The following is a 25,695-nucleotide window of genomic DNA, read 5'->3' as shown; positions in this document are numbered from 1 at the left end:
GTCAAAAGCAGTAATGCAAAAATGTCAGCGAGTAATGCTAAAATGACAGCTGAATTAAAGTATGAGATTGTGGTTAGCCAAACTAATTTTAATAAACGATTGGAGATAATTGACAATACCTTCAAGGCTGGTTGCAATAAGTTGAAAGAGGATCTGGACAGTTTGAATTATAAAATTGATTACAATCATGTGGATATTAAGAAAAAGGTTGCTCAACAATTTTCTGAAATGTATAAAACAGTAAAATCCGAAGTTTCTGAGGTTCGCAAAGACTTCCAAATGGAAGATGCGAAGCTGGAGCACAAGTTAACAGAAAAGATCGAGGCGAAATCTGAACTGTGCTCAGATAGATTTAAAGATGTTAATATAAAAGTAAACATATGTCAAGCAGAAGTAGACGCAATCAAAACTGATACTACTCATATTGTGCAAAGACTAGATAATGTTGAAAAGAGAGTAGAAAATATTAGTACTAACATTGCTAACATAGAGAGTAAAGTAGCTTCAGTAACTTCTGGTAATGGTAGTATGCAACAAGTTGTAGCTGCAAACGCCGCTTTTATCGGGTGTCGGCAGTTCTTGCGGTTCGATCCCGATAAAAATATCCACCCGCTAGATTTCTGGAACGATTTTGAAGATGTGATTCCACCAACTTGGTCTGAACGAGAGAAAATCTCATTTATTAGAAGCCATTTAGCAGGTGACGCCATGCGTTGATCAGCTGATGTTATGTTGAAGTGTAAAACATTAGCGGCATTTAAAACAGCTTTCATTAATGAGTATGGGTCTAGTAATAAGCAAAATGTAGTGTTGAGAGAATTTTGGAGTGGAAAACGCATCAATGTAGGCAAGGAATCTATTAAAGATTTTGCTAGGTCATGGATCTCACGTTTATCACATTTGGCCGAAAAGCTAAAACCTGAAATGATAATAATACTAGGTCTTGAAGCCAAACTGCCATGGTATTGGCAAACTAGAATTATATCTGCCCCTATAGACAATCTGGATCGTTTCATTGAATATTTGGAACGTGTAGAGCGTGTTGCTGCAAATGAGGAGCAAGCACGTAATAACAGAAATGCTAATAACACTAGTAGTAATTTTAAGAACGAGCAGAATGGCAATGTAAACAGCAGCACAGTATGTGTTTGCCATCCTAAGAGAGGTAGGAATTGGAGAAATAATTATCAGAACCAACAATGGTATCCAAATGATAGTACTTTTGTTCCGAACAAAATTATGCAGGTAAACAACAGTGTGGAAAGCAATGCTGTGCCAGTTAATTATAATGAAAATAAAGGATACAGTAGTAGGCCGAGGCAGGAAAACTAGTTCCCGTCTATGAGGACACTGGCACTCACCAGGCGGTTACTTTTCCTAAGCCAGTAATTACAGTAATTGGTAAGACAGATCAGAATACTCAGACTGAACATGTGGATGAGGGGTCGGTAGCATCTAAGGATACAGCAGAAATATTAGATCACTCACAGTATTTGATAGATACCGTGTTAGAGACGCTTTTTAAGTGGGAAGAGAAAGAGAAGGCGCAGCAGTGTAACGGTAGGGAAGAGCTACAAAATATTGAATTGTCAGGTGAAGAAGCAGAAGAAATTCATGCTTACATTTACAATGAGGATGATGAGCTCTTATCTAAAGTGCCTGTGCAGGATGTTGATACTGTACTAATAGATTTAGGACAGGAGGTAAGTGAGAATGTAGAGGATAGCCTGTTGGGGGTCGATGAACCCAGTAGCTGTGACCAGTTGTCACTTGAGAAGGAACCCGACGATAATAATGAAAGTGGTTTAACTGTAACTAGTGTTATGCCCGGTCTGGAGGCGCAGAATCGCTCAGACTACAATAATTTGGGTCATGTTCAGCAAACTAAATGTAATGAAGTCGTGCGGTGTTTCGATTTGAAATTAATAGACCGACTGGAAAAGGCAGTTGAAAATGTAGTTCAGGAAACCCCTACACACTTTGACCTAAATGTAATGAAGGCAGATGTCGATCACTTCAGTTGGAGACAAATCCAAAAGGAACTATTGGATGAATTTGAGGAACCACCTGTACAAATTAGAATAAGCCACCCTATAATAATAGTGAATATGTTGGGTATCAATGTACGTTGTCTCTTAGACAGTGGAAGTGAGGTGAGTGCGATATCTCAGTCCTTCGATGCATTACCTGGTAAAGACAAGCTTACAATAATGAGGGTATCAGGACTAAGAATAATTGGTGCTACTGGCAAGGTGTCAAAAACGGTAAAGCAAGAAGCTTTGCTGCCCTTTGATATTAATGGTAATTTAATTGATCATCCATGCTTAATTGAAAATAATATCAGTATTGAGATTTTAATTGGCATAGATTTCTTGTCAAAATATCAGAGTGTTGTTGACTTTGAAAGAAGCCGGTTAAAAATGGTCTTGCCGATAGCCGGAGTAATTACTCCGGCTATCGGCAAGACCTTTTATTGATAAACCTATAGTAACTAATGATGAAACTTGGGAGCTGCCTATACGAGTTTCGGGACGAAGATCTTAATCTTAGTAAAAGTAAGCTAAACACAGAAGAAAAAGAAGGAGCAATTATTTTGGACAAGATAGAAGCTAAATTGCTGGAAATCGATAAAATTTCAGCTAATCAGAAGGTTTTGAAAAGGCATCATAAGGTATTTTCAAATAGACCTGACGTCGTCAAAGGTTATGAATGTCAATTAAAGGTGAAACCTAGCCAAGTGTTTTTCAGGAAGCCATACCAAATACATGTAGCTAGTGGGGTGTGATTGAAAAAGCGGTCAGTGAGTACAATAATCCTCTTGTTGTTGTACCAAGAAGAGACGGAAGTGTCAGATTGGTCTAGGACGCTCGTTGGTTGAATGAAATAGTGGTTAGGGAAAGTGATAGACCGCAGAACATGGACGAGTTATTGCAAAAATTCCGGGGAGTAAAATTCTTAACCTCTATGGAGATCACGTGTGGATATTGGAATTTGCCACTGGCGGAAAGTTCAAGGAATTACACAGCTTTCTTGTACGAAGGAGTTTGTTACCAATACCGTGTGGTACCTTTCGGACTTAATATCTCTGTTTGTGCCTTCGTACGTGTGATGTGCCATGTTTTAGGACCAGCCCTAATTAATAAAATCACAGTCTACGTAGATGATCTGTTCATAGCAACTCCTACCTGGGAAGAACACATTGTTTTATTAGAGGAAGTGTTGGAGGATATTGAGAGAGTTGGCATGAAACTAAAGATTGAAAAGATAGAGTGCGTTAAAGAGGAAATAGGTTTCTTGGGATATATGATAAGTGGAAAAGGTATTCTGCCTGACCCAGGCAAGCTAGCAGTCATTGAAAAATTTGAGGCTCCCAGAAACAAGAAGCAGTTGAGATAGATGTTCGGTCTTTTCGGCTTCTATAGGCGTTTTGTTAGTGATCCGGCATTTAATGCGCTCTGTCTTCACCTCCTGCTGAAAAAGAATACCCCTTGGGTTTGGGCAGCAGAATGCCAACAGGCGTTCGAGGTGCTTAAACAATCTTTAATTAATAGTCCTAGTTTACATCATCCTGATTTTGAAAAACCATTCTGTATGTCTGTTGATGTTAGTGGCTGTGGTATAGCAGTGGAGATATTTCAAGTAGAAATAGAGAACGAACAAGAAGTGCACAAGACTATAGCTTTCGCAAGTCGATCTTTACAGGCAGGAGAGAGAAATTATGGCATCTCAGAACTGGAAGCATTGGCTATTGTATTTGGGGTACAGAAATTTGAGCAGTATCTATTAGGTCACAAGATAATTGTTTACAGTGACCATAAGGCGTTGACCTTTTTAAAGACCTGTAAGTTGAGGAATGCTCGTTTGGTAAGATGGTCATTGTATCTCCAGCAGTTTGACCTTGAGGTTAGATATATTCAAGGGAAAGTTAATTTGTTAGCTGATGGGTTATCTAGAAGTGCGGGGCTCTGTGATGACGCGGGAATTACAGCAACAGACGTAAGTGAAGTACGAATGTTTGCGTTGCACGAAGTAAAGGAAGAAAGTGCATTAAAGAGGGTGATTACGAACTTGAGACGTGAGCAGAATGCAGATGACCAGCTGAAATTAGTAGAGAGCTATTTGGGAGATGCGAACTATCATAAGGTTTCGCAGTACTACTGTCTGCATAAAGGTATTCTGTTTAGGAGGAAAAAGGTAGGTGTTTCTGAGTGGAAGCTGTGCTTTCCCTCACAACATGTAGACTTACTAATCGACTATGTTCACCTGAGGTATGGGCACTATGGTGCAAAGAAGTGCATTGCAAAATTAAAAGAGAAAGTTGTGTTTGACAACATGTACCGCCGTGTTGCCAAGCGTCTAGCATCTTGTGTAGTGTGCCAGAAAGTCCGTGCTGCTAACACCAGAATACAAGGGGATATGCATTCAGTAGAGCCAGCTGAAACGCTAGAATTACTGGCTTGTGATTTGTTTGGCCCTCTTCCTGCTTCGAGAGGTGGGTGCACCCATGTTTTTGTTGTTGTGGATGGATTTAGTAAATATGTTAAGCTATACCCAATTAAAAGAGCAAATGCAAAAACGTTGGTAGAAAAGTTGGAAAAAGATTTCTTCGTGAACATTGGCGTTCCGAAGAATTTGTTGTCAGACAATGGGCCTCAATTTACTTTTGATAGATTTAAAGAATGTCTGGATAAGGCTGGAGTGAAACATCTGAAAACATCTGCGTATTTCCCCCAAGGAAATATGAGTGAACGTATTATGAGAGAATTGAATAGGATTTGCAGGACTTATTGTGCTCGGAAACACTCAAGTTGGGCGGAGCACATGAAGTATTTTGAGAATGTAATTAACAACTTAAGGCATGATGCAACTGGGTTTGCGCCTTGCGAATTGATGTTTGGCCAAGAACCGCACAATGTGATTGCAGATATGCCAATGCATATAGGCTAGAGTACCCTAAGAGTAAAAAGCTATTAGGTCTCAGGAACGTGATCGACCTAAAGAAGTTCATAGGTAGTGAATGAATTCTGTAGGGAGGAGGTTGTTCTGTAACCTCTACACAGTGTGGCAGCTGTGCAGTCCCAGCTGTGTGAGATCTTCTTTCCTTTTCAGGTCTCACTCATTCTTCATCTTTCCTATCCACCAAAATTTCGGCTCTTACTCTCAAATCCTAAAATCTTCCGGTATGACTATCAAGCCAGCATTAAGCTAATGAATTCTGTAGGGAGGAAGTTGTTCTGTAACCTCTACACAGTGTGGCAGCTGTGCAGTCCCAGCTGTGTGAGATCTTCTTTCCCATTTCAGATTTCACTCATTCTTCATCTTTCCTATCTACTAAAGTTTCGACTCCTTCTTTGCAATAGAAAAACTTTCCGTCATGGCTATCAAGCCATAGGTTCTGTAACCATTCTATCCACCGATTGGTGAAAAAAAAACCTAATGTGACAGACCTAACAGTGACATAAACAATAGAGAAGTATTATCTAATTAAGATACAAAGGTATTTGAGTAACAAGTATTATAGAACCCTGGTAATATTGTAGGTACAAAGTGTTGTTTTATTGGAAATTGTCCCACAGTAAAATTAAAAAAAAAAAGATATACAAATTCGTGTACAAGCAATATCTGAAGTGGCAGTGAAACCTATTGTATGCTGTAGAGCTAACTAATTAGTAGTAAAAGAGGTTGCTTAGTGTTACGAAAAAAATTCAGATAAGTGGTAAAAATGAACTCACCTTGTGTAGCAAGGAATGGCAGTGTAATACAACTGAATAGTGTTTGTGGTTGAGACGTGAAGGACACGTCCCTGAAATATTTATATGGTTGGAGCTGGCCGTTATTTGGTGTAGTGTGTGACAGAACACACCTACACATATTGAGGTTATGAGTTGGAGGCGTGAATGCGACCATAGGTACCCTTATGTTAGTTGAGACAGAGTAGCTCATGGTGACCTACAGGTTTAAGGAATTTAGCATTACGCTCGTCCATAATTACTTAATGCACTTTAGTGGTAGGTCGAGAGAGACTACCTGTGGTTTCAGCGTCCGATCAAGTGGAAATGGATTGCCACGTGAGCAAACTGATCAGCTACAATACACTATAGATATGAAATAAATGTGCTATCCTATGCTTTAAATGTTAATAGAGTGAGTGTTAAGTAAGTACATACACTAGCAACATAATTGAGTAACATAATGGCAGACGTGAAACATTATTTATAGCTCTGCATAAATACACTTCGATGAAGTAAGTACATAATTGCAGATGTGGAACTGACACAGCAGCTGAGGACCAATAAGTGGATTTAGTAGTCAACTAAACGCAGTGTGTTTTGAACACTCAGAACTGTACTATTAACACAAATTACTCACATGTACAAAGAAGCTGAGAAGACAACTACTAATCAAATATACTCATACTGTCTCTAAGAATAAGGTAATCGAAGATGAGTCAGTTAAGTAAATAAAATACAGATTTGTCAGGAATGTACTGAGCATTGGTTCAGTGTTCCGGCCCAGAAATAATAAATTGAAATTAAATACGATTTATGATTGTATGCCTTGAGCATAAATTTTCTCCAGTACGTGACTAACGGCGTTTTGAGCCATTTGTTTATCGATTTTGTGACAGTTAAGTAACTGCGAGAGTAAAATTGGAAAAGTTCTGTTAACTTTGTTCCAATAACATATTGTAAGATAAAATGTATATATCCCCATTTCATTGTGACCCACCCTTAGATATTAAGATTTTTGTTTGTTCTACAGGACAAACCAGATAATGGCAGCCTGGTAGCTGCGTGAAAGCGTGGGGTGACTTGGACATAACTCACAGTGACCCCTCCCCTTTCCCCATGTAATTTGGAGTGAACGTGAAGGACGCACACAATAGCAACTTCCCCATTGTGAATGGAAGTGTAGAACGCCAGCCAAAGCGGCTACAACCACGTGTGTAAAAAAATGATATTGTCATTATTTGTGAAATTTTCTTTCAGGTTTTGAAAAGACTGCTAAGATATTACTATCTGTTTATGTATCATGAATAACTGTGTTATTTTCTTTGAATCTGTGTATGTAAAAATGTATCTGATGGATTTAAGATTTTCATAAATTTACATATTTTATGTGTTTGTCTAAGGCAATATGTATGCCAAAGTGTTTCATTGATTTTGCTTAAATTTTGAATGATAATGTTGCTTAGGAGGTAGTGAAGATGACAGCAATTTAAATAATTGTAGTAGGTAATCAGTTTTCTTTTAATATTTCTATATGTTTACATTTCAATTTTAATTTTCATAGGGAGTTAAGCTTTACTCTTGCTTCCTTTTTTGTAATTATTTTTTTTCCATTTACATTAAAAAAATTAAGTAGAGGGTGATGTAGGGAAGCAGCCTACTCACGCCATATAAAATGCAAATCAGTCTTTCCATTGTGTGCCAGCCAGTCTACTGTAACTAGCTCTGACGTCTTAAATGTTGCGCAATACTTAAAAAATCAAGTAAATAACCTCAAACTTTTCTAGCATGTCAGGAGTAATACCAAATCAATTAATACCAAATCAATATGTGTTGGATATCAGTTCAATAACTTTAACCTTTTTGAAAATTTGGACGTATTTCTGTAAAAATCATTGGCGCAACAGAAAAGAGCTAGAAACTTAAAAATTTATATTTAGATTCCTTTTTCATAATAATTTAGTAGAAACAGTACGCTGGATCTCACAAATTAAAATTTTAGTTGAAATTCATGATTTTCTGGTTTTTATCTTAAAAATTAAGGAAGCAAGATAGATTAAGTAGGTGAATAAATAAGGCTAGGATGTTTAAATTTAAGTAGAATGGAGATCCGCTGTAATCATAAAGATGTGAGAAGTTTCAACTGAATGACTATAAAACTATAGCGATAGCGTATCTCCAAAGGGCAAGTTCTACTGCGTGTAGTATAATTAAATGAATTGTCTCGTCCAAAATATTTGGCTTAGCCACGTCAGGCTTTTATTATGATTGCACATTTAAATTGAGAGCTTCATAGGCCATCAGCAAAGGAAGCATGATTTATTCAATAACTTAAAGTGGTGCATTACTAGCCCAGCGGCTAGTCGGGAGAGCGGATTTGATCAGGTGTTCCCTTAGCCGTCCGCACCGCGTCTTTATATATAAGAACGCTACGAGAAAGAAAAGGCCGTAGTTCTCTCCAGATGCTTATTAGCGCAACACCTGTGCCGGGAGTCGCGTCGCGTCGGTATGATTGCTATTAACAGCCTCGGATGCCGTAATAAGTTACACGGGATACGCGTAACCATGAAATCGTTTTCGAATGAAGTGTTAATTCTGGGATGACTTTAATGATCTACCTTCAGTTTACGTATGTAGTATTTTCACGTGCCGCCGGGGGACAGACTTTTTACCATTATTTAGCGTGGCGTTTGATGAACATTATCATCAAATTATGGCGAGAATTCACTTAAACCTTTAATTTGAACAGTAATAGTTGCATCAGCACATTAGACTCTGAACTGCTCTGGTAGTTGGATTGTGTGGATTCTTTTTGGTCTGTGACTTTCTCAATATAGTGAACATTTTAGAGAGAATGGTTTTTGATTATGAATTCCAGACCATCTCCTAATTCCTCAGAGCTATAAGCTGTAGCTATAAATGTATTTCTCAGATGAAGTGGGCACTAGGAATTCTAATTACAGGCTTCACGTTTTGCTAATCACTTTCTGGTTGCCAATATTGTAGAGAGCCAATGTTGAGAACGGCAAACAACAGCTTTAAATAAATAATAACAACATTTCATTTACAATATTCCACCCGCCACCCCACATATGTTGCTAATCGGCCGGGAATGCATCTTTTCTACAGTACATTCTTTTATATTCAATTATTCCACCCTCCGCCCTACAATGGGTCGCTCCTGTTCTGTGTACTTAAACTTATGGCTTAACTTTTTTGGATTGATAAGGATTTTATTTTTATCTGTTATAACTTTTATGTTGTAATTTCATGTTCTGACATGTTAAATGACCCTAGGGATTTGCTCCTCAATTTGGTCCTACGGAACTTGATGTGCAGATAAATAAATAAATAATAAATAAATAAATTACAATTTGGACTCCCTCCAAACCATGGGCTGTGCAAAAATAGTGGAGTTGCTCTTCCTTTTTCTCCGTAACCTCCGTCCCTCGATACATGTACGCATAACCAGTACAGCACCAAGGTTTTGTATTGATCACCAAGCATGATACCGAAGTGCACGAAGTAAACAGTTTGCTTGAAACTACTAATTCCCTGTATTTTCTCAGAGATTATTTAGATTTCTCTCTGTGGATCTTCGGTTTAAAATATGAATGATTTACATGATTTGTGGTGAAACTGTACGTGACAAAAAAATAGTAACAGATCTCAAATCTGGCCAAATTATACACTACTGGCCATAAAAATTGCTACACCAAGAAGAAATGCAGATGATAAACGGGTATTCATTGGACAAATATAATATACTCGAACTGACATTTGATTACACTTTCACGCAATTTGGCTGCATACATCCTTAGAAATCAGTACCCTGAACAACTATCTTTGCCGGACATTGTGGCTGTGCGGTTCTAGGCGCTTCAGTCTGGAACCGCGTGACCGCTACGGTCGCAGGTTCGAATCCTGCCTCGGGCATGGATGTGTGTGATGTCCTTAGGTTAGTTAGGTTTAAGTAGTTCTAAGTTCTAGGGGAATGATGACCTCAGACGTTAAGTACCATAGTGCTCAGAGCCATTTGCACCAACTATCTTTGGCCGTAGTAACGGCCTTGATACGCCTGGGCATTGAGTCAAACAGTGCTCTTACATGGCGTGTACAGGTACCGCTGCCCATGCAGCTTCCACACGATACCACAGTTCATCAAGAATAGTGACTGGCGTATTGTGACGAGCCAGTTGTTCGGCCACCATTGACCAGAAGTTTTCAATTGGTGAGAGATCTCGAGAATGTGCTAACCAGGGCAGCAGTCGAACAATTTGTGTATCCAGAAAGTCCCGTACAGGACCTGCAACACGCGGTCGTGCATTATCCTGCTGAAAAGCAGGGTTTCGCTGGGATCGAATGAAGGGTAGAGCCACGGGTCGTAACACATCTGAAATGTAAAGTCCACTGTTCAAAGTGCCGTCAATGCGAACAAGAGGTTACCGAGACGTGTAACCAATGGCGCCCCATACCATCACGCCAGGTGATACGCCAGTATGGCGATGACGAATACACGCTTCCAATGTGCGATCACCGTGATGTCGCCAGACACGGTTGAGACCATCATGATGCTGTAAACGGAAACTGGATGCATCCGAAAAAAATGACGTTTTGCCATCCGTGCACCCAGGTTCGTCGTTGAGTACACCATCGAAGGCACTCCAGTCTGTGATGCAGTGTCAAGGGTAACCGTAGCCATGGTCTCCGAGCTGATAGTCCATGCTGCTGCGAACGTCGTCGAACTGTTCGTGCAGATGTTTGTTGTCTTGGAAACGTCCCCATCTGTTGACTCAGGGATCGAGAAGTGGCTACACGTTCCGTTACAGCCATGCGGATAAGGTGCCTGTCATCTCGACTGCTAGTGATACGAGGCCATTGGGATCCAGCACGGGGCTCCGTATTACCTCCTGAACCCACCGATTCCATAGTCTGCTAATAAGCATTGGATCTCGACCAACGCGAGCAGCAATGTGTGCGATACGATAAACCGCAATCGCGATAGGCTACAATCCGACATTTATCAAAGTCGGAAACGTGATGGTAAGCATTTCTCCGCCTTACACGAGGCATCGCAACAACGTTTCACCAGGCAACGCCGGTCAACTGCTGTTTGCGTGTGAGAAATCGGTTGGAAACTTTCCTCATGTCAGCACGTTGTAGGTGTCGCCTCCGTCATCTTCGGTCCTGTCGGTTAAATTTCGCGTTTGTAGCAATTCATCTTCGTGGTGTAGCAATTTTATTGGCCATTAGTGTATTTTTTGTACAGTGAAAACTATAGCAAACTTGGAACATCGTATTGCCTAGTGAAATCAGGTGGGTAAATCGTGTGATTAATGAAGAGAAAACAAGTTTCTGGAACAATTTTTGAAGTGATCAGTTGAGTTGAAACATCCAAAGCCAGCAACCAATGGTCCATTTAGGCGTTTCTAATCCAGAAACGCGTGCATACATGGGTTAGTTTCAGTGCGTGTCGTTCTGCCGCCCTTGACAATCACTGCGCTCTTTACAGGTGAGCACGTGGAGCTGAAGGACCTTACGTCGCGCTATGCTACGGACGTGGTGTGCTCCGTCTTCATGGGTGTGGACGCGGGGGCGCTGCGAGCCGGCGACAGCCCCATCCGGACGCACCTGCGCAACGTCGTCAGGGACACAGCCCTGGGCAGGATCGCGGCCACCCTCAGTTTCTTCGCCCCCCGACTGCTGTCCATCTTTCCCGTCCGGTTAGGAGATAAGCGAGCTGACGACTACTTTGTGCACAACACTACGAAGGTAAAGGCTTTCTTCACTTTATACATACGAGGAACAGTTATGAAGTACTAAATATCACCTCGGAAAAAAATCGAAATGTGACAATTAAACTTGACGATACGGTTCACCGTCCTCTTCATATCCATTCTCCAGTGAGACACGTATCTACCAGTGCCATACGACTTGGGGGAAGTTACAATTTTTGATGCCCGGATTTCGGCTTTTAGTGCACGCACCTCAAAGTGACCTCGTCATTACTATAATAATGCTAGCCGCGCAATGAGCAATGTAGAAGAAAGCAGTCACTGGGTGCCAGCGATGTCAGCAGAATACGAACGCAGCAGGGAGAGACGAGGTGTCATTGGTTGATTGGGCGATGGGGGAGGGGGGGGGGCTGCCCTCGAAACGTTAACGTTCACTTAGAGAGGTGGTGGGCCCAACTACACTTGATCCGTCGGTACCCAACCATGAGACAGTCACTGACCGACCGACTTGCTAGCCACCAATCGGTACATGAACACGAGGACCAAACTGTTATGGTCGTGATTGTTGTTGATGTTGTGGTCTTCAGTCCTGAGACTGGTTTGATGCAGCTCTCCATGCTACTCTATCCTGTGCAAGCCTCTTCATCTCCCAGTACCTACTGCAACCTACATCCTTCTGAATCTGCTTAGTGTATTCATCTCTTGGTCTCCCCCTATGATTTTAACCCTCCACGCTGCCCTCCAATACTAAATTGGTGATCCCTTGATGCCTCAGAACATGTCCTACCAACCGATCCCTTCTTCTGGTCAAGTTGTGCCACAAACTTCTCTTCTCCCCAATCCTATTCAATACTTCCTCATTAGTTATGTGATCTACCCATCTAATCTTCAGCATTCTTCTGTAGCACCACATTTCAAAAGCTTCTATTCTCTTCTTGTCCAAACTATTTACCGTCCATGTTTCACTTCCATACATGGCTACACTCCATACAAATACTTTCAGAAATGACTTCCTGACACTTAAATCTATACTCGATGTTAACAAATTTCTCTTCTTCAGAAACGCTTTCCTTGCCATTGCCAGTCTACATTTTATATCCTCTCTACTTCGTCCATCATCAGTTATTTTGCTCCCCAAATAGCAAAACTCCTTTACTACTTTAAGTGTCTCATTTCCTAATCTAATACCCTCAGCATCACCCGACTTAATTCGACTACATTCCATTATCCTCGTTTTGCTTTTGTTGATGTTCATCTTATATCCTCCCTTCAAGACACCAACCATTCCGTTCAGCTGCTCTTCCAAGTCCTTTGCTGTCTCTGACAGAATTACAATGTCATCGGCAAACCTCAAAGTTTTTATTTCTTCTCCATGTATTTTAATACCTACTCCAAATTTTTCTTTTGTTTCCTTTACTGCTTGCTCAATATAGAGATTGAATAACATCGGGGAGAGGCTACAACCCTGTCTTACTCCCTTCCCAACCAATGCTTCCCTTTCATGTCCCTCAACTCTTATAACTGCCATCTGGTTTCTGTACAAGTTGTAAATAGCCTTTCGCTCCCTGCATTTTACCCCGGCCACCTTTAGAATGTGAAAGAGAGTATTCAAGTCAACATTATCAAAAGCTTTCTCTAAGTCTACAAATGCTAGAAACGTAGGTTTGCCTTTCCTTAATCTTTCTTCTAAGATAAGTCGTAAGGTCAGTATTGCCTCACGTGTTCCAGTATTTCTACGGAATCCAAACTGATCTTCCCCGAGGTCGGCTTCTACTCGTTTTTCCCTTCGTCTGTAAATAATTCGTGTTAGTACATGGTCGTGATTATCCACAATGAAATATGTATTAAGCTGTCAAAACTACACACCACGTTGCACAGCGACAACAGGTGAGGAAAGGACACTGCCTGAAATTACGTTAGTGGCCAGGGCAGGTAGCCGGAACACTAACGGCCATAAGGCAGAAAATTCCGCTGGTACACTTGAATTTGAAATGAGGTAATATAGTTAACTCCACCAAAAAGAACACTGCCTGAATGTACGTCAGTGGCCAGGGCAGATAACCAGAACACTAACGGCCACAAGGCAGAAAATTCCACAGTTGTACTTGAATTACAGTGAACGAATATAGTTAATTCCAATGCACAGCGGCTCGATTTCACCACTACAAACACTCAGTGTGGCTCACAGGAAAAGCTCCCCAACAGCGAACCACCGAAACGAACGACACAACATGAACGGACGTGGCTTGGTTACTTAAGACATCACTCAACTTTGACGTACTGGGTCGGTGAGCTACAAAGCTCTTTGCGATCGGACAGCTCCACACACTCTCCGACACTGCACAGAGACCGACGGCGGACCCAGCCAATCACGCCACATGGAGATATCCTCCCCGGTCCGCCCCAACCGACCGACTACCCGCACGTAGCCAGAAACTATATGCACAAGACCAAAGATGGTACACAGTGCAAATATCGATACACATCGCTGCTGCCACACATAGGAGGAAGAACCACGGCATAACCGCAACAATGACGGGAACCAAACACAGACAGACAGCCAAATTCAAGGAAACGCATATTTCGGAGTAAGCCCGGCCCACCTGGAAGCATTCCATCTCGGCATAGAGGCGCTCACAACCCGTCCTAAAAGTAGCAGTTACTGGTTTCTGGGCTTTGGTGTGTGAAACTATTAGTCTATGTACAATCAAACACTGCTCGTTAAAAACGCACTCATGATATAGATATAATTTATAGTCCTTTATGTTCCATGTTTCATGCGTAATACATGTAGAATACTTAGGATGTCTTAGAAGGGATGGTCAGTATACAGGAATATGAGAACGACGGTCATTGGAAGCAAGAAAGGTCTAGTAAACATGGGCTCTAACAAGGGAAACTCCCCTAACAAGGGAAACTCCTCATCGCATCCCCCTCAGATTTAGTGGTAAAATGGCACAGTGGACAGTTCATCAAAAACTGAACACGGATCAGCCATGAAAACAGGAAGAAAGTGTACTGAACTGTGAAAAAAAAGGGAAATATAAACATCGAGCTACCTGCAAGAACCGCAGCGTCGTGGATTGTGTGGTCACAGTGTTGGAATGCAAATCTGGACATCCGTGTTAAAATCACCGTTCGTGTCCCACGTTTTTTCACAAAATTATGAACTGTTTTTCTGGTCACTGACGCGAAATTCTCCTTCAGTCGTCATGCTATACATTGGTTATAAAATATGAGTCATGTGATAACAATGTATTACCGTCGCAAGTAAATATCAAGAATAGTGAGAGCAGGTGAGATACCGCATAGGCCTCTCACAGAAATGAAAATAACAAATAAGCGGGTGTGAACTATGTTACAACGAAGGAATTCAAGTCAAAACTACATGGGTATGGAGATTATGTAGAACACATTGGATGTATGTATATCTGGATGTCCCTCTCTTGCACCTCGCTGTTGCAAACGGACGTTACACCACCGCAGAGACACGGATTTGGATACAGTGAACAGACACTTCAGTGACCGGACTGACAGTTAATAGTGCGGGGAAAAATGAGAAGCGAGGGAGGTTTGAACACGGACCTCTCCCATCGCAGCACAACTCCATGAGCACAGAACCACGATACCGCGTTTCTTGGAGATTGCAAAAGTATTGCTTCAGTTTTCACAGTTCAGTACACCTTCTTCCTGAGTTTTTGTTTTTGATGGGTTCACCACTGGGCCACTGACCTCTAAAACTGAGGTGGGTGCGATGGAGACATTCCCTTGTAGGATGCTTGTCTTAAAAGCTCCACACTCTTCATCTTCGTTAATGTTAAACAAATCTCTTCTACCGTAACCTCTTTGCTTTCCATATTTTGAGAGGCGGTAGTACAGATCGAACAAAAAAAAAAAATATTCTAACAATGATGGGCCCTGAAGCGCATTTATTCAGAGTTGTGAGAACCTCTTCGTATTCGCTAGTTTGAAACACATTTTGTAAGTAGGCTGTTTAGGTTCTTATATTGGTAACGCCGCCGCCACGTAGCGCTCTCTGTATGAAAATCACTGGCTGTGCTGTGTGCAGTCTGTGGCTAGTTTGCATTGTTGTCTGCCATTGTAGTGTTGGGCAGCAGGATGTGAACAGCGCGTAGCGATGCGCAGTTGGAGGTGAGCCGCCAGCAGTGGTGGACGTGGGGAGAGAAATGGCGGAGTTTTGAAATTTGCAAAAATGGATGTCATGAACTAAAATATATATTATGACTGTTAAGGTAAATACATTGTTTGTTCTCTATTAACATCTTTCAATTGCTAACTATACCTATCAGTAGTTAGTGCCTTCCGTAGTTTGAATCTTTTATTTAGCTGGCAGTAGTGGCGCTCGCTGTATTGCAGTAGTTCGAGTAATGAGGATTTTTGTGAGGTAAGTGATTTGTGAAAGGTATAGTTTAATGTTAGTCAGGGCCATTCTTTTGTAGGGATTTTTGATAGTCAGATTGCGTTGCGCTAAAAATATTGTGTGTCAGTTTAAACAAAGTCATGTATAATTTTTGTAAGGGGACGTTTCAATTTCTTCGACTGAGCACGATGTCATAGCTCTTAAAATATGCATCCTAGAGCCCAGGTTTACTAGGACATATCCTCATGTTTTGGTCCTACAACCTTCTCTTAAATTAAGGAAAGCAGTATAAGACCATTTTTTCACGATATCGAAGATAAAAACGATATGCGTTTTAGAGCCCATGTTTAGTAGAGTTTTACTTAGCGTCATCATTCTTGTCACATCCCTGAATCCTGACCATTCCTCCTGCGCCACCTGTGTCCACGAAATATCAGAATTCTTTTTCAATCAGTATTTGTCAAAAACTTACTATTCACTGTACAGTTTTCAGGCTGTCGGTAATAACAGTATACATGGTTTCCTGAAAAAACAATTTCATATAACGAATTACTTGAAATTCACCGTTCACAAAACTCACCCGCACTTCACAATTCCACCCTGCTAAATGTTGTTTTAGATTCGACAAACTTCATCTGTAGGCCATTATTTTCATCTTTTCTCTTATGTTTTAAATTGTGTAACATGTGTCCTATGCAAGTCTTTAAAGATGTGTCGCACACAGAGTCACACTCAGCTGGTGGTGGTCATGCCACTAACAAGCACGAACACTGTATTTTGATGATGAGCGTCATCCACTGTTATTTTCAAGCCACTTGCACTCTATCATTCCAAGAGTGCTTATTTTGTCCACGTAGTCAATCAGTCCCCAGTATTAAACAGGTAAAACTCCATGTCAGTCAGTATTACGCATAACCCATTGTTTAAAGCCAGTTCTTTATTAATGTACGGTATGTAGGTCTGCAGTTCTATGTCGAACAGCATGTTTTCAAGTGATCTATTGCTACGTAGTTATTGACTATTGCCATTACTATGGAATTTTACCTGAACTGTATTACGTGAAACAGTCTGAACAGAAAATCTTAATTAATAAAACTCAATTTGGTTGAAAGTGACCAGTAAGCGAAGCCTTAGATACTGTCCTAATACGATTCCTAATTAAAGTTCGTAGCTAAGCTGCTTCAAAACACCTAGGTACAACATAAATTTTACTAAGTCTATAACTCAGCTTCATATCTGAAATTTAAAAGTACAGTCTTCGTTCATAGCATTTTACATACGTAATTAACATCTGTGTCAGCTATAACGTCATTTGGCGATAATACCAAATGCGATTTGTATTTTTACGTCTATCATTAGCCAAATCAACGAAGATCGAAAAAGAGTGAATAGGGGAAAAATTACGTTTTGTTGCTGAAGTTTTGTGCGGTGGTAGGGAATATGTCGTGAACAACATACTACAGATTCCCACCTTTTGGCTCTGGGCTTAGGGAAGCAGAAACCTTCAGAGGTCATTATTTTACGGTTTCCTTCAATAACGCGGCTTCTAGAGAAAATTTTTCCCAGTGCACAGCTGAACTGCGTTAAATATCCTATGAAGGAAGTCCTATATATTTATTTCAGTAGGACTAGTGCTTTCCGCGTTGCAGGCTACGGAAATACTGTATATTATTGTAAATAGCGTTTTAGTGGTGTACAGTTAAGGTCTCCTGGTGAATGAAGTCAGTTAAGGCCATATATGTGTGTACCACGTTAAGATGCACCAGAGGCGTATTAATAGATGAATTGAGTTCTCGGGATGTGACAGACTGGAGGGAATGGGGTAGAGGGTAGACATGCGAGATAAGGTAGTCGTCGGAATGTGGTTATTGCAGTTCCCTCCATCATTGGTCTGCAAACAAAAGGTGATTCCTGACTCCACCTAGCCCACTACGTCACAAAAAGTAACTACTGAATGATTCATTAAGTTACACTGACCCTCCACACCATGCCTTATGAATCAATGGTGACACAGTATGCAGACATCCCCAGGGCGTGTTTACTTTGCACAAAGCACACCTACAATACATGGAACAAAAATATGAGTTACTCATAATGTTAACGCAAGCAACGCATATGGACAGATTCTACGTAAATCTCTGCACACTGTTGTACACCGCTAGAAGGGAAACTGAATCTTGTCATCCCATACGATAGCTGTAGCGTTCTTCTTGTTAAAGCAAGTTCCCCCACTACGAGCACTGGACAGTTTTTATTTTGCAGACAGACTATAAGTCCCTAGCATTCCTGTCCAGTACTCTTATGTAAGCAGACAAAATAAATTAACTGAGTTCATTTTCATACAGTGGAGTTATTTGCAGTTTATTAAATGAGTACTTATTTGAAGTTGGTAAATGACCTTTTATGTAAAATACATTCTATATACAAAGGCTAAGATGTGTGCAATATATTGTGATGCTATCCGTGACCTCTATTATGATGGTGGGAAAGGAATTGGACTGATAAATGGAGAACCTAGCTGCTGTCTGTCGTTGACAACATATTGTAAAGACTTGTAAATGTCTTGTAGTCACGTGCTGGTGAATTAATGAATTGCCAAAAAGTTAATGCACCTCTCTCACCATTAATTTGTTACTGGTAGATTGTACAAATCCTCTTCCATTCAGGAATTGCTGTCATTTTTAGAATTGGCTGCACTGAGTGGAGCAACTGTTAAGGTGGATGCACCAGTTCACATTAGATCAATAAGATAAAGTACTGTTGGCCATGGCCAGTACTTCGGTAGACGTGGCCCGTACTTGGATTGGTTACCGCTTCGATATATCACGTTACAACACTACACGTCAACAGAACATGGTGTCCTGTTACGGGAAAAGCCACATATAACACTACTATACGGGGAACTGCGCATATATTTATATTATACACCTCTCGTATAATGTTACCTCCTTTACAGAATTTAACCTTGATGTGTGACTAAAAGATATGGAAATCAGACTAATAGAACTCTTAATCTTCACAATGTGCTCTAAAAAATTTGACCAGTGGGGACTTCTACGTCTCGATTTTGTATAACTAACAAATTAAATCCCTAAATATTTTAGTAGCGTAATAACCGCATTTAAATTTGTTTGTACCTTTCTCTTAACAAATGATGTGTCAAAATCCAAAGGTAGGATGTGGTCACTTTATATTGTCATTTCGGACTTCTATGCAACGCTACTTTAGTGTTCTGAGCAACGTAGGCAGGTTCCTTTTTGGCTCTTTGCACTTTACTGAATTTCAATTACCAACTGAAACAGTTTTATCTTCACTTTATTCAAACCTTATCTATTGACTAGATAGTTCACAGCAGTTTTAAATCAAACATTTATTCAAAGGTGAAAATTAATGCTTCCAGGTGCTGAATAAAGCATTTCAAATGTTTTTTTCGTTTACTCAGAATAATCAGACACCAGGAAAGGACATTATAGAGGTGAATGATTAGGAATAAATAAAAAAACAGGGTGAACCAATTTCCGGGCAAGGCATCACCTGCTCCGTCCGATTGTTGTCTCTTCCACTGTTGCCTAGAGGCGGCGTCATCTCGTTCCTGCTCGCTCTACAGCTAGCGTGCCGCAACCCAAGCCGCCTTTTACTTTTCCCACAATAATTTCCGTACAGTACAAAAACGCTGTGGGTGTGTAAAGAGCCTTTATGTGTATTTCTGACTTACGTTTCTGTTCTTGAAGCTGCTGTGACTTTTGTCATTTCTTTCGCTGCCAGGTAGCTTGAAAATGCCCGATGGGGTGAAATTAACTAACATCGAAAAAGCAAGGAAGAAAGAGTTTATTTCAAAAATAAAAACAGCCAGCGCAGGACAATGACTTCCCTCAAGACCATTTCTTATTCTCTGCTAACGTCACATATTAGATTTTTTACTCTAAATGTACTGTAAAGTTATCTTTAGATGTAGACGCTTATAACTAGGGAAACAGTCAAGCAAACCAGATACTTACCATAAACGATAAACCTGGACGGTTTGCTAATCGATTGTTTCTGCTTCCGCTCTGCACGCAATCCCTTTGAAATAATGTCGGCTGATCGTGAAGTTCTTCCGATGAACCTTCCCTGCTAAACCTCAGGTGTCATCATTGTCTAAAAAAAATTTCAAATGTGTGTGAAATCTTAAGGGGCTTAACTGCTATGGTCATCAGTCGCTAATCTTACACACAACCTAAATTATCCTAAGGACAAACACACACACACCCATGCCCGAGGCAGGACTCGAACCTCTGCCGAGACCAGCCGCACAGTTTATGACTGCAGCGCCTCACACCGCTCAGCTAATCCCGCGCGGCCATCATTGTCGCCTCTCACAGTCTCAAAATTATCCCCACAATTGCCTTATCTGATGACGGTTGTGTCTTCGAACGTTTTCGTCGGTGTTGCTTCCGCACTTTTCCACGGCTTCCGTTGCTCGTTTGTGTCTGGGACATAATAATACACTTAGCAATCGTCCATGGCGATTAGGCGGCTAAGTAACTCATATCGACGGGAGTGACCCATTTGCAACATTTCCGCCGCCGTGTCGACTCTGCAGGGTTTCTGAATGCTTGTGAGCAGTCGAAAAACTCCGCGGCAGGCTACCTTTATCTTGTTCAGAGTGTCGTGCGAGGTGCTGATAAATTATCCATGACTTACAAGGGATTTAGCGCAAGTTGCGGTCGCAGTTGCCAACGAAGTTCTAGTTTGCATGTAAGAGATTTACATGTACTTTAGAAACATGTGAACAATATTTGCCAGAGATAATTTCACTGCGCTTGACGATCATGCGTAAGTTCAGTGACCGAGCTCAAGAAATGCGTCGTTGCTAACTCTTGGCCATGGATTACGAGGATGAACTTGAACACAGAGTGTAAAGTGCCGGAGACAGAGTTGCTAATCACTGCAGACGCACTTCATGAACGCCTGTAGTCTTCCGTCTCACACTGCATTTGAACACTGCGGGCGCTGTTTGAAACTTCACGTGTCGGAAGTCATCATATGCAGCTAAAGTCCAAAAGCGCCGAACAAAGTCTGAGAAGACTGGAGAACAGAACATCAGCAACGAAACTGCATCCCGCAACAATGGCGAAAACAGATAGCTGTTTACGATACTGCGATCTTCAGCTTCAGCATCGCGTTGAACTGTAGGAATAACAGGATATCAAGTGGCTGAACATGAGGAGTGCACTCAGGAAGGATGGTTTTGACTGTAATACACCAGAGCCGCCAGAACGTGCCAGATTTCACGCTTGCACCGTGTGCGGGCAGCCTAAGACCCGGTATGCCATTCGGCTTTGCTCGGTTTTCCTCGGAAGTACCCGCAACAGCGCGACAGCTCATGTAGCAGAGCTGTGGTGCGGAATTTTTCGGTCGGAAGAATCGTGGCGTCAGAGCTGTTATCTTTCGCTTTTTGTTCTTCGTATGAAGAACTTTCACAGACCCGGTGGCTGTTTGTACAAAAATCGGTAGTCAAGCGATCTACTGTCGCAATCCTTTAAAATGAATGGGAATGACAGAAGAGAGGGATGAAAATTCTCAATTCATGTAAGCAACAGACACAGCTTATTTACTACGAAATGACATTACAGTGACATTTAGGAAGAATTTAAACATTTAGTTGACAATGAAAGAGCAAAAAATTACACCAATAGACTAACGGAATTCGTTGTTTTGCACATCAAGAAGCACTTTGTGCTAAATTTGCAGGCATGGAGCACTTGAAGAAATTGGTTGTACAAACAGTAAAATTTTTGAAGTCGCACCCATTATTCCATTGTTAGTTGCAACAGTTTTCAATGGAGGTGTAAGAATAGTAGTGAGACTTCATATATTACTACAAAGTACGTTGGTTAAGTCAAGGGGCAAGCCTGGAACGATTTTTCGATTTAAAACTCGCTGTGGCTGGAGTTGTGAAGGAAAAAGGAATGCAGGAACGAATATTGGAGCTTCCAGAATGGACTTCAAACTTTGCATTTTAAGTAAGCTTGATTGTAAGCTGCCCACTGTAAGATATTGAAATGCAGCTTCTTTTTGATTTAATGAGAATGCATTTGAAAAGAAAATCGCGGTGTCTGATAAAGACAGTTGTGGTGTGCGTACTGTAAAACCTTCAGTACACACACTATCAGATTATTTGACTTGTCGCTCTAAAGAAGTAGGCGAGTGTCATCAATATGTCTCGTGGTCTTATCGTGGCGTGTTCATCTTCTGCCGTTAGGTCAGACGATAGAAATGCCACTTGCACGCTTAGAGTAGCAGATTGACGGTGACCAACTTTAAACAGAACTTGATTAATTTTCACACACATTTATTAAAATAATAACAAGCATAAAAATTACTTAACTTGGTTCTGGATGCTATTTACAATTGACAGTCTGAAGTTCCTTTGGTATTGGTACATTAATCTTATTCTCACATATATCTCTGATACTTGACAAAAGTGTCTATACATTTATCTTCATGGCTATGTACAGGAATATGGTAATCTTATTAGGCGCAGACTGAAACTTGACTGTAGACTGGTACAGAAAAATGTAGAACTCGTACAGACTGGTACAGACCAATGCAGACTGAAACTTGGAGGTCTGTACGCTCGTTATAATACCTCGCGCATTCATGTATCACTGCGCGAGTGTGATCCCCAAGGAGAAAAGATTCTACGTTAGCAGCAATCTCATTGGCTGCGTTACATATTAATACGTGGATCAGCGGAAGAAAAATTTGGTCCGTCTCTATGGCAGCGCCATCTCATAGTGCTGAGATGGACGAGCGCAGCGCCTGTGCTGTTGTGCTTAGCGGGTCGCGCTCTAGTGGGAAAGTTGTGTACGCGCTGACTAGGAAAAACTATGTAGACAACAGACAGTCCAGTTCCCTAAGCTCACTGACAGTAAAGAAAACCCGAGGTTGGAATAATTCATTGTGACCTTGCAAGAATTACAAGAAATGTTTCATAAAAGGTTTGAGGTCACTATCAATCTTACATCCATTTTCGAGCTGTTTTCGAGACAATTTGCCATTTCAGTTGAAAAGTGCCCCTATGCATGTGCAGCTGTAACTCATTGACCTGCAAGGCACTTCCAGTTTTTGAGGTAATACTCCTTGCATTAAGACTGTACATTGCTTTCCTCACATAGATTTTCCAGGATTACATAATGAGATTGCAAAAGTGCTACAATATTTCGATTGAAAGTTTTGTGTGAAAAACGTTTTTCGATAATGAAACTAAATAACTTGAGTGAGAAACTGTGGAATTGTCTGCGTCCATCAATAGGGCGCTTGAGTGAGAAACTGTGGAATTGTCTGCGTCCATCAATAGGGCGGCAGTTTGTACCAGATAAAAATTACTATATGTCTTCAGCGTGAAAAAAAATTAAAACTGATTACTTGTTTTGCCTTGAATATGCGTTGCTGAGAAATGTGAAATATGAAACCAAGTCGTATGCAGTGCGACTGCACTGCCATTTAAGTGTGGCACACATTCGCTGTTTTCCTCTCTTCCCCCTCCACGCCGAAATCTTGGCCACACCCCTGGTGTACACTATATTTTTCGGTAATATAGTAAGCATGTGAGTCCTGTCACGATATGTCCCGAGCGAATCAACCAGGCGAAGAAACTCCACCATAGTGCTGGTCTTGTGGCATGGGGCATTATCTTGTTGAAAAATGACGCTGTCACCGGAAAACATGATAGTCATGAAGAGGTGTACGTGGTCTGGAAGCAGTGTATGATTCTCCGTGGCCGTCATTGTGCCTTGCACGAGCTCCACTGGACCCATGGATGTCCTTGTCAATTTTGCCCAGAGCATAATGGAGCCGCCGCCAGCTTGTCTCCGTACCGCACACCCCAGTACAGGTATCTAGGAAATGTTCTCCTGGAAGACGACTGATTCGCTTCCTCTCATGTCCATGGTGAAGAGGGTAGCTGGATTAATCAGACCATGCAACGCTCTACCACAGCGCCAACGTTCAGTACGATGATGAGGTGCCTGCCCATTTCAGTTGTAGTTCAAATGTTCAAATGTGTGTGAATTTATAAGGGACCATACTGCTGAGGTCATCGGTCCCTAGTCTTACACACCCCTTAAACTAACTTATGCTAAGAACAACACACATGCCCGAGGGAGGACTCAAACCTCAGGCGTGAGGGGCCGCGCAGCCGGTGACATGGCGCCTTAGACCGCTCGGCCACTACGCGCGGCTTCAGTTGTCGTCTATCGTGGTGTTAACATTAGCACGTACAAAGGTCGTCACCTGCTGAGGCCCATCCTTAGGAGCATGCACAGTGTGTTCGGACACATTTGTATTCTGCCGAGTATTAAATTCTGATGTTAGTTCCGCCATAGTTCGCCGCCTGTCCTGTTTTACCAGTCTGCCCAGCATACGACTGCCACAAGGAGTGGCCACCCAACCCCACGACGTCTAGAAATTGTTTCACCTTGGTTTCACCACGTGTTTAAGGCACCCACCACAGCACTCCTCCAACACCCAAAAAGTTATGGAGTTTCCGAAACGAGCGTGATGAGCCTCCTGGCCGTCACAGACTGCCCTCAGTCAAATCCAAACAGACCACGGCGCGGTAGCGTTCTCGCTTCCCACGCCCGGGTTCCCGAGTTCGATTCCCGGCGGGGTCAGGGATTTTCTCTGCCTCGTGATGGCTGGGTGTTGTGTGCTGTCCTTAGGTTAGTTAGGTTTAAGTAGTTCTAAGTTCTAGGGGACTTATGACCACAGCAGTTGAGTCCCATAGTACTCAGAGCCATTTGAACCATTTTTGAACCACGGGGCTTCCCCATTCTACACACAGACTGCACACTTATTGATACTACATGCAACGTGCATGTTTCTGACCAGCAGTCATTCCTCGCCAGGTGATGCTGCTACCACCTGGACGGGTTTATGTCGATAGTAGGTCGGTGGTCATTATGTTTTGGCTGACCAATGTGAATTATGTATACCTGGCGCCATACATATTCAGTGCTGTAGTGAAGCATAATCCTGAAATACGGTTATAACCCCTTGCCTTTTCAAAAGATAAGCCATCCTGCTTGTTCCTCTTCGGTGGGCTTCGCAGATAAGCAGACGACTGGCTTCCGTTACGTCTAAAATCTCTTCGTCACTATCAGGTTCTGGATCAGCCGTAAGTTTTTTACAAAAATTGTTCAAATGCCTCTGAGCACTATGGGACTTAACAGCTGTTGTCATCAGTCCCCTAGAACTTAGAACTACTTAAACCTAACTAACCTAAGGACATCACACACATCCATGCCCGAGGCAGGATTCGAACCTGCGACCGTAGCAGTCGCACAGTTCCGGACTGCGCGCCTAGAACCGCGAGACCACCGCAGCCGGCAGTTTTTTTTTTTTTACAATTAGACGTCTTCTTATGCGTATTCATATTCTTCAGTACTTAATTCCTCATTCTGTTCCATTTTAGTGATGTATAAGGTTACCATTGGTTGCCACCGCTCCATCTGTGGCATTGATTATGAATGCAGCTGCATTTAGTATCTTTACTGTAGCTCCTGTGCATGTTTTTGCTGTTTGCAATGGCCACTCCGACTGTGAGAGTAACATGATCCGCTTCAAAACTAGACAATTTAACTACTGAGATTGGTGCAATACAGACGTAGATCAGTGCAGTATTGGTTTCCTTGATCTTGTGCGGAGCCGGCCGCTGTGCCCGAGCGGTTGTATGCGTTTCAGTCCGGAACCGCGCTGCTGCTACGGTCTCAGGTTCGAATCTTGCCTCGGGCATGGATGTGTGTAATGTCCTTAGGTGAGTTAGGTTTAAGCAGTTCTAAGTCTAGGGGACATGACCTCAGATCTT

The 25,695-nt window shown here is 41.7% G+C and overlaps 1 protein-coding gene across 1 annotated transcript in view; it reads left to right on the top strand.

The window, feature by feature from the left end:
• LOC126101206 (cytochrome P450 6j1-like) overlaps positions 1-25,695 on the top strand; it is a 133,887-nt gene that overhangs the window by 59,484 nt on the left and 48,708 nt on the right. The window contains exon 3 of the mRNA XM_049911900.1: positions 11,242-11,501. Within this exon, the coding sequence (XP_049767857.1) occupies positions 11,242-11,501 (260 nt within the window). The remainder of the gene's footprint in view (positions 1-11,241; positions 11,502-25,695) is intronic.

The sequence above is a fragment of the Schistocerca cancellata genome, chromosome 9 (assembly GCF_023864275.1).
Source record: "Schistocerca cancellata isolate TAMUIC-IGC-003103 chromosome 9, iqSchCanc2.1, whole genome shotgun sequence".
Classification (NCBI taxonomy): Eukaryota; Metazoa; Arthropoda; class Insecta; order Orthoptera; family Acrididae; genus Schistocerca; species Schistocerca cancellata.
The sequence above is the reverse complement of the archived record's forward strand: the minus strand, read 5'-3'. Positions and strand labels throughout refer to the sequence as shown.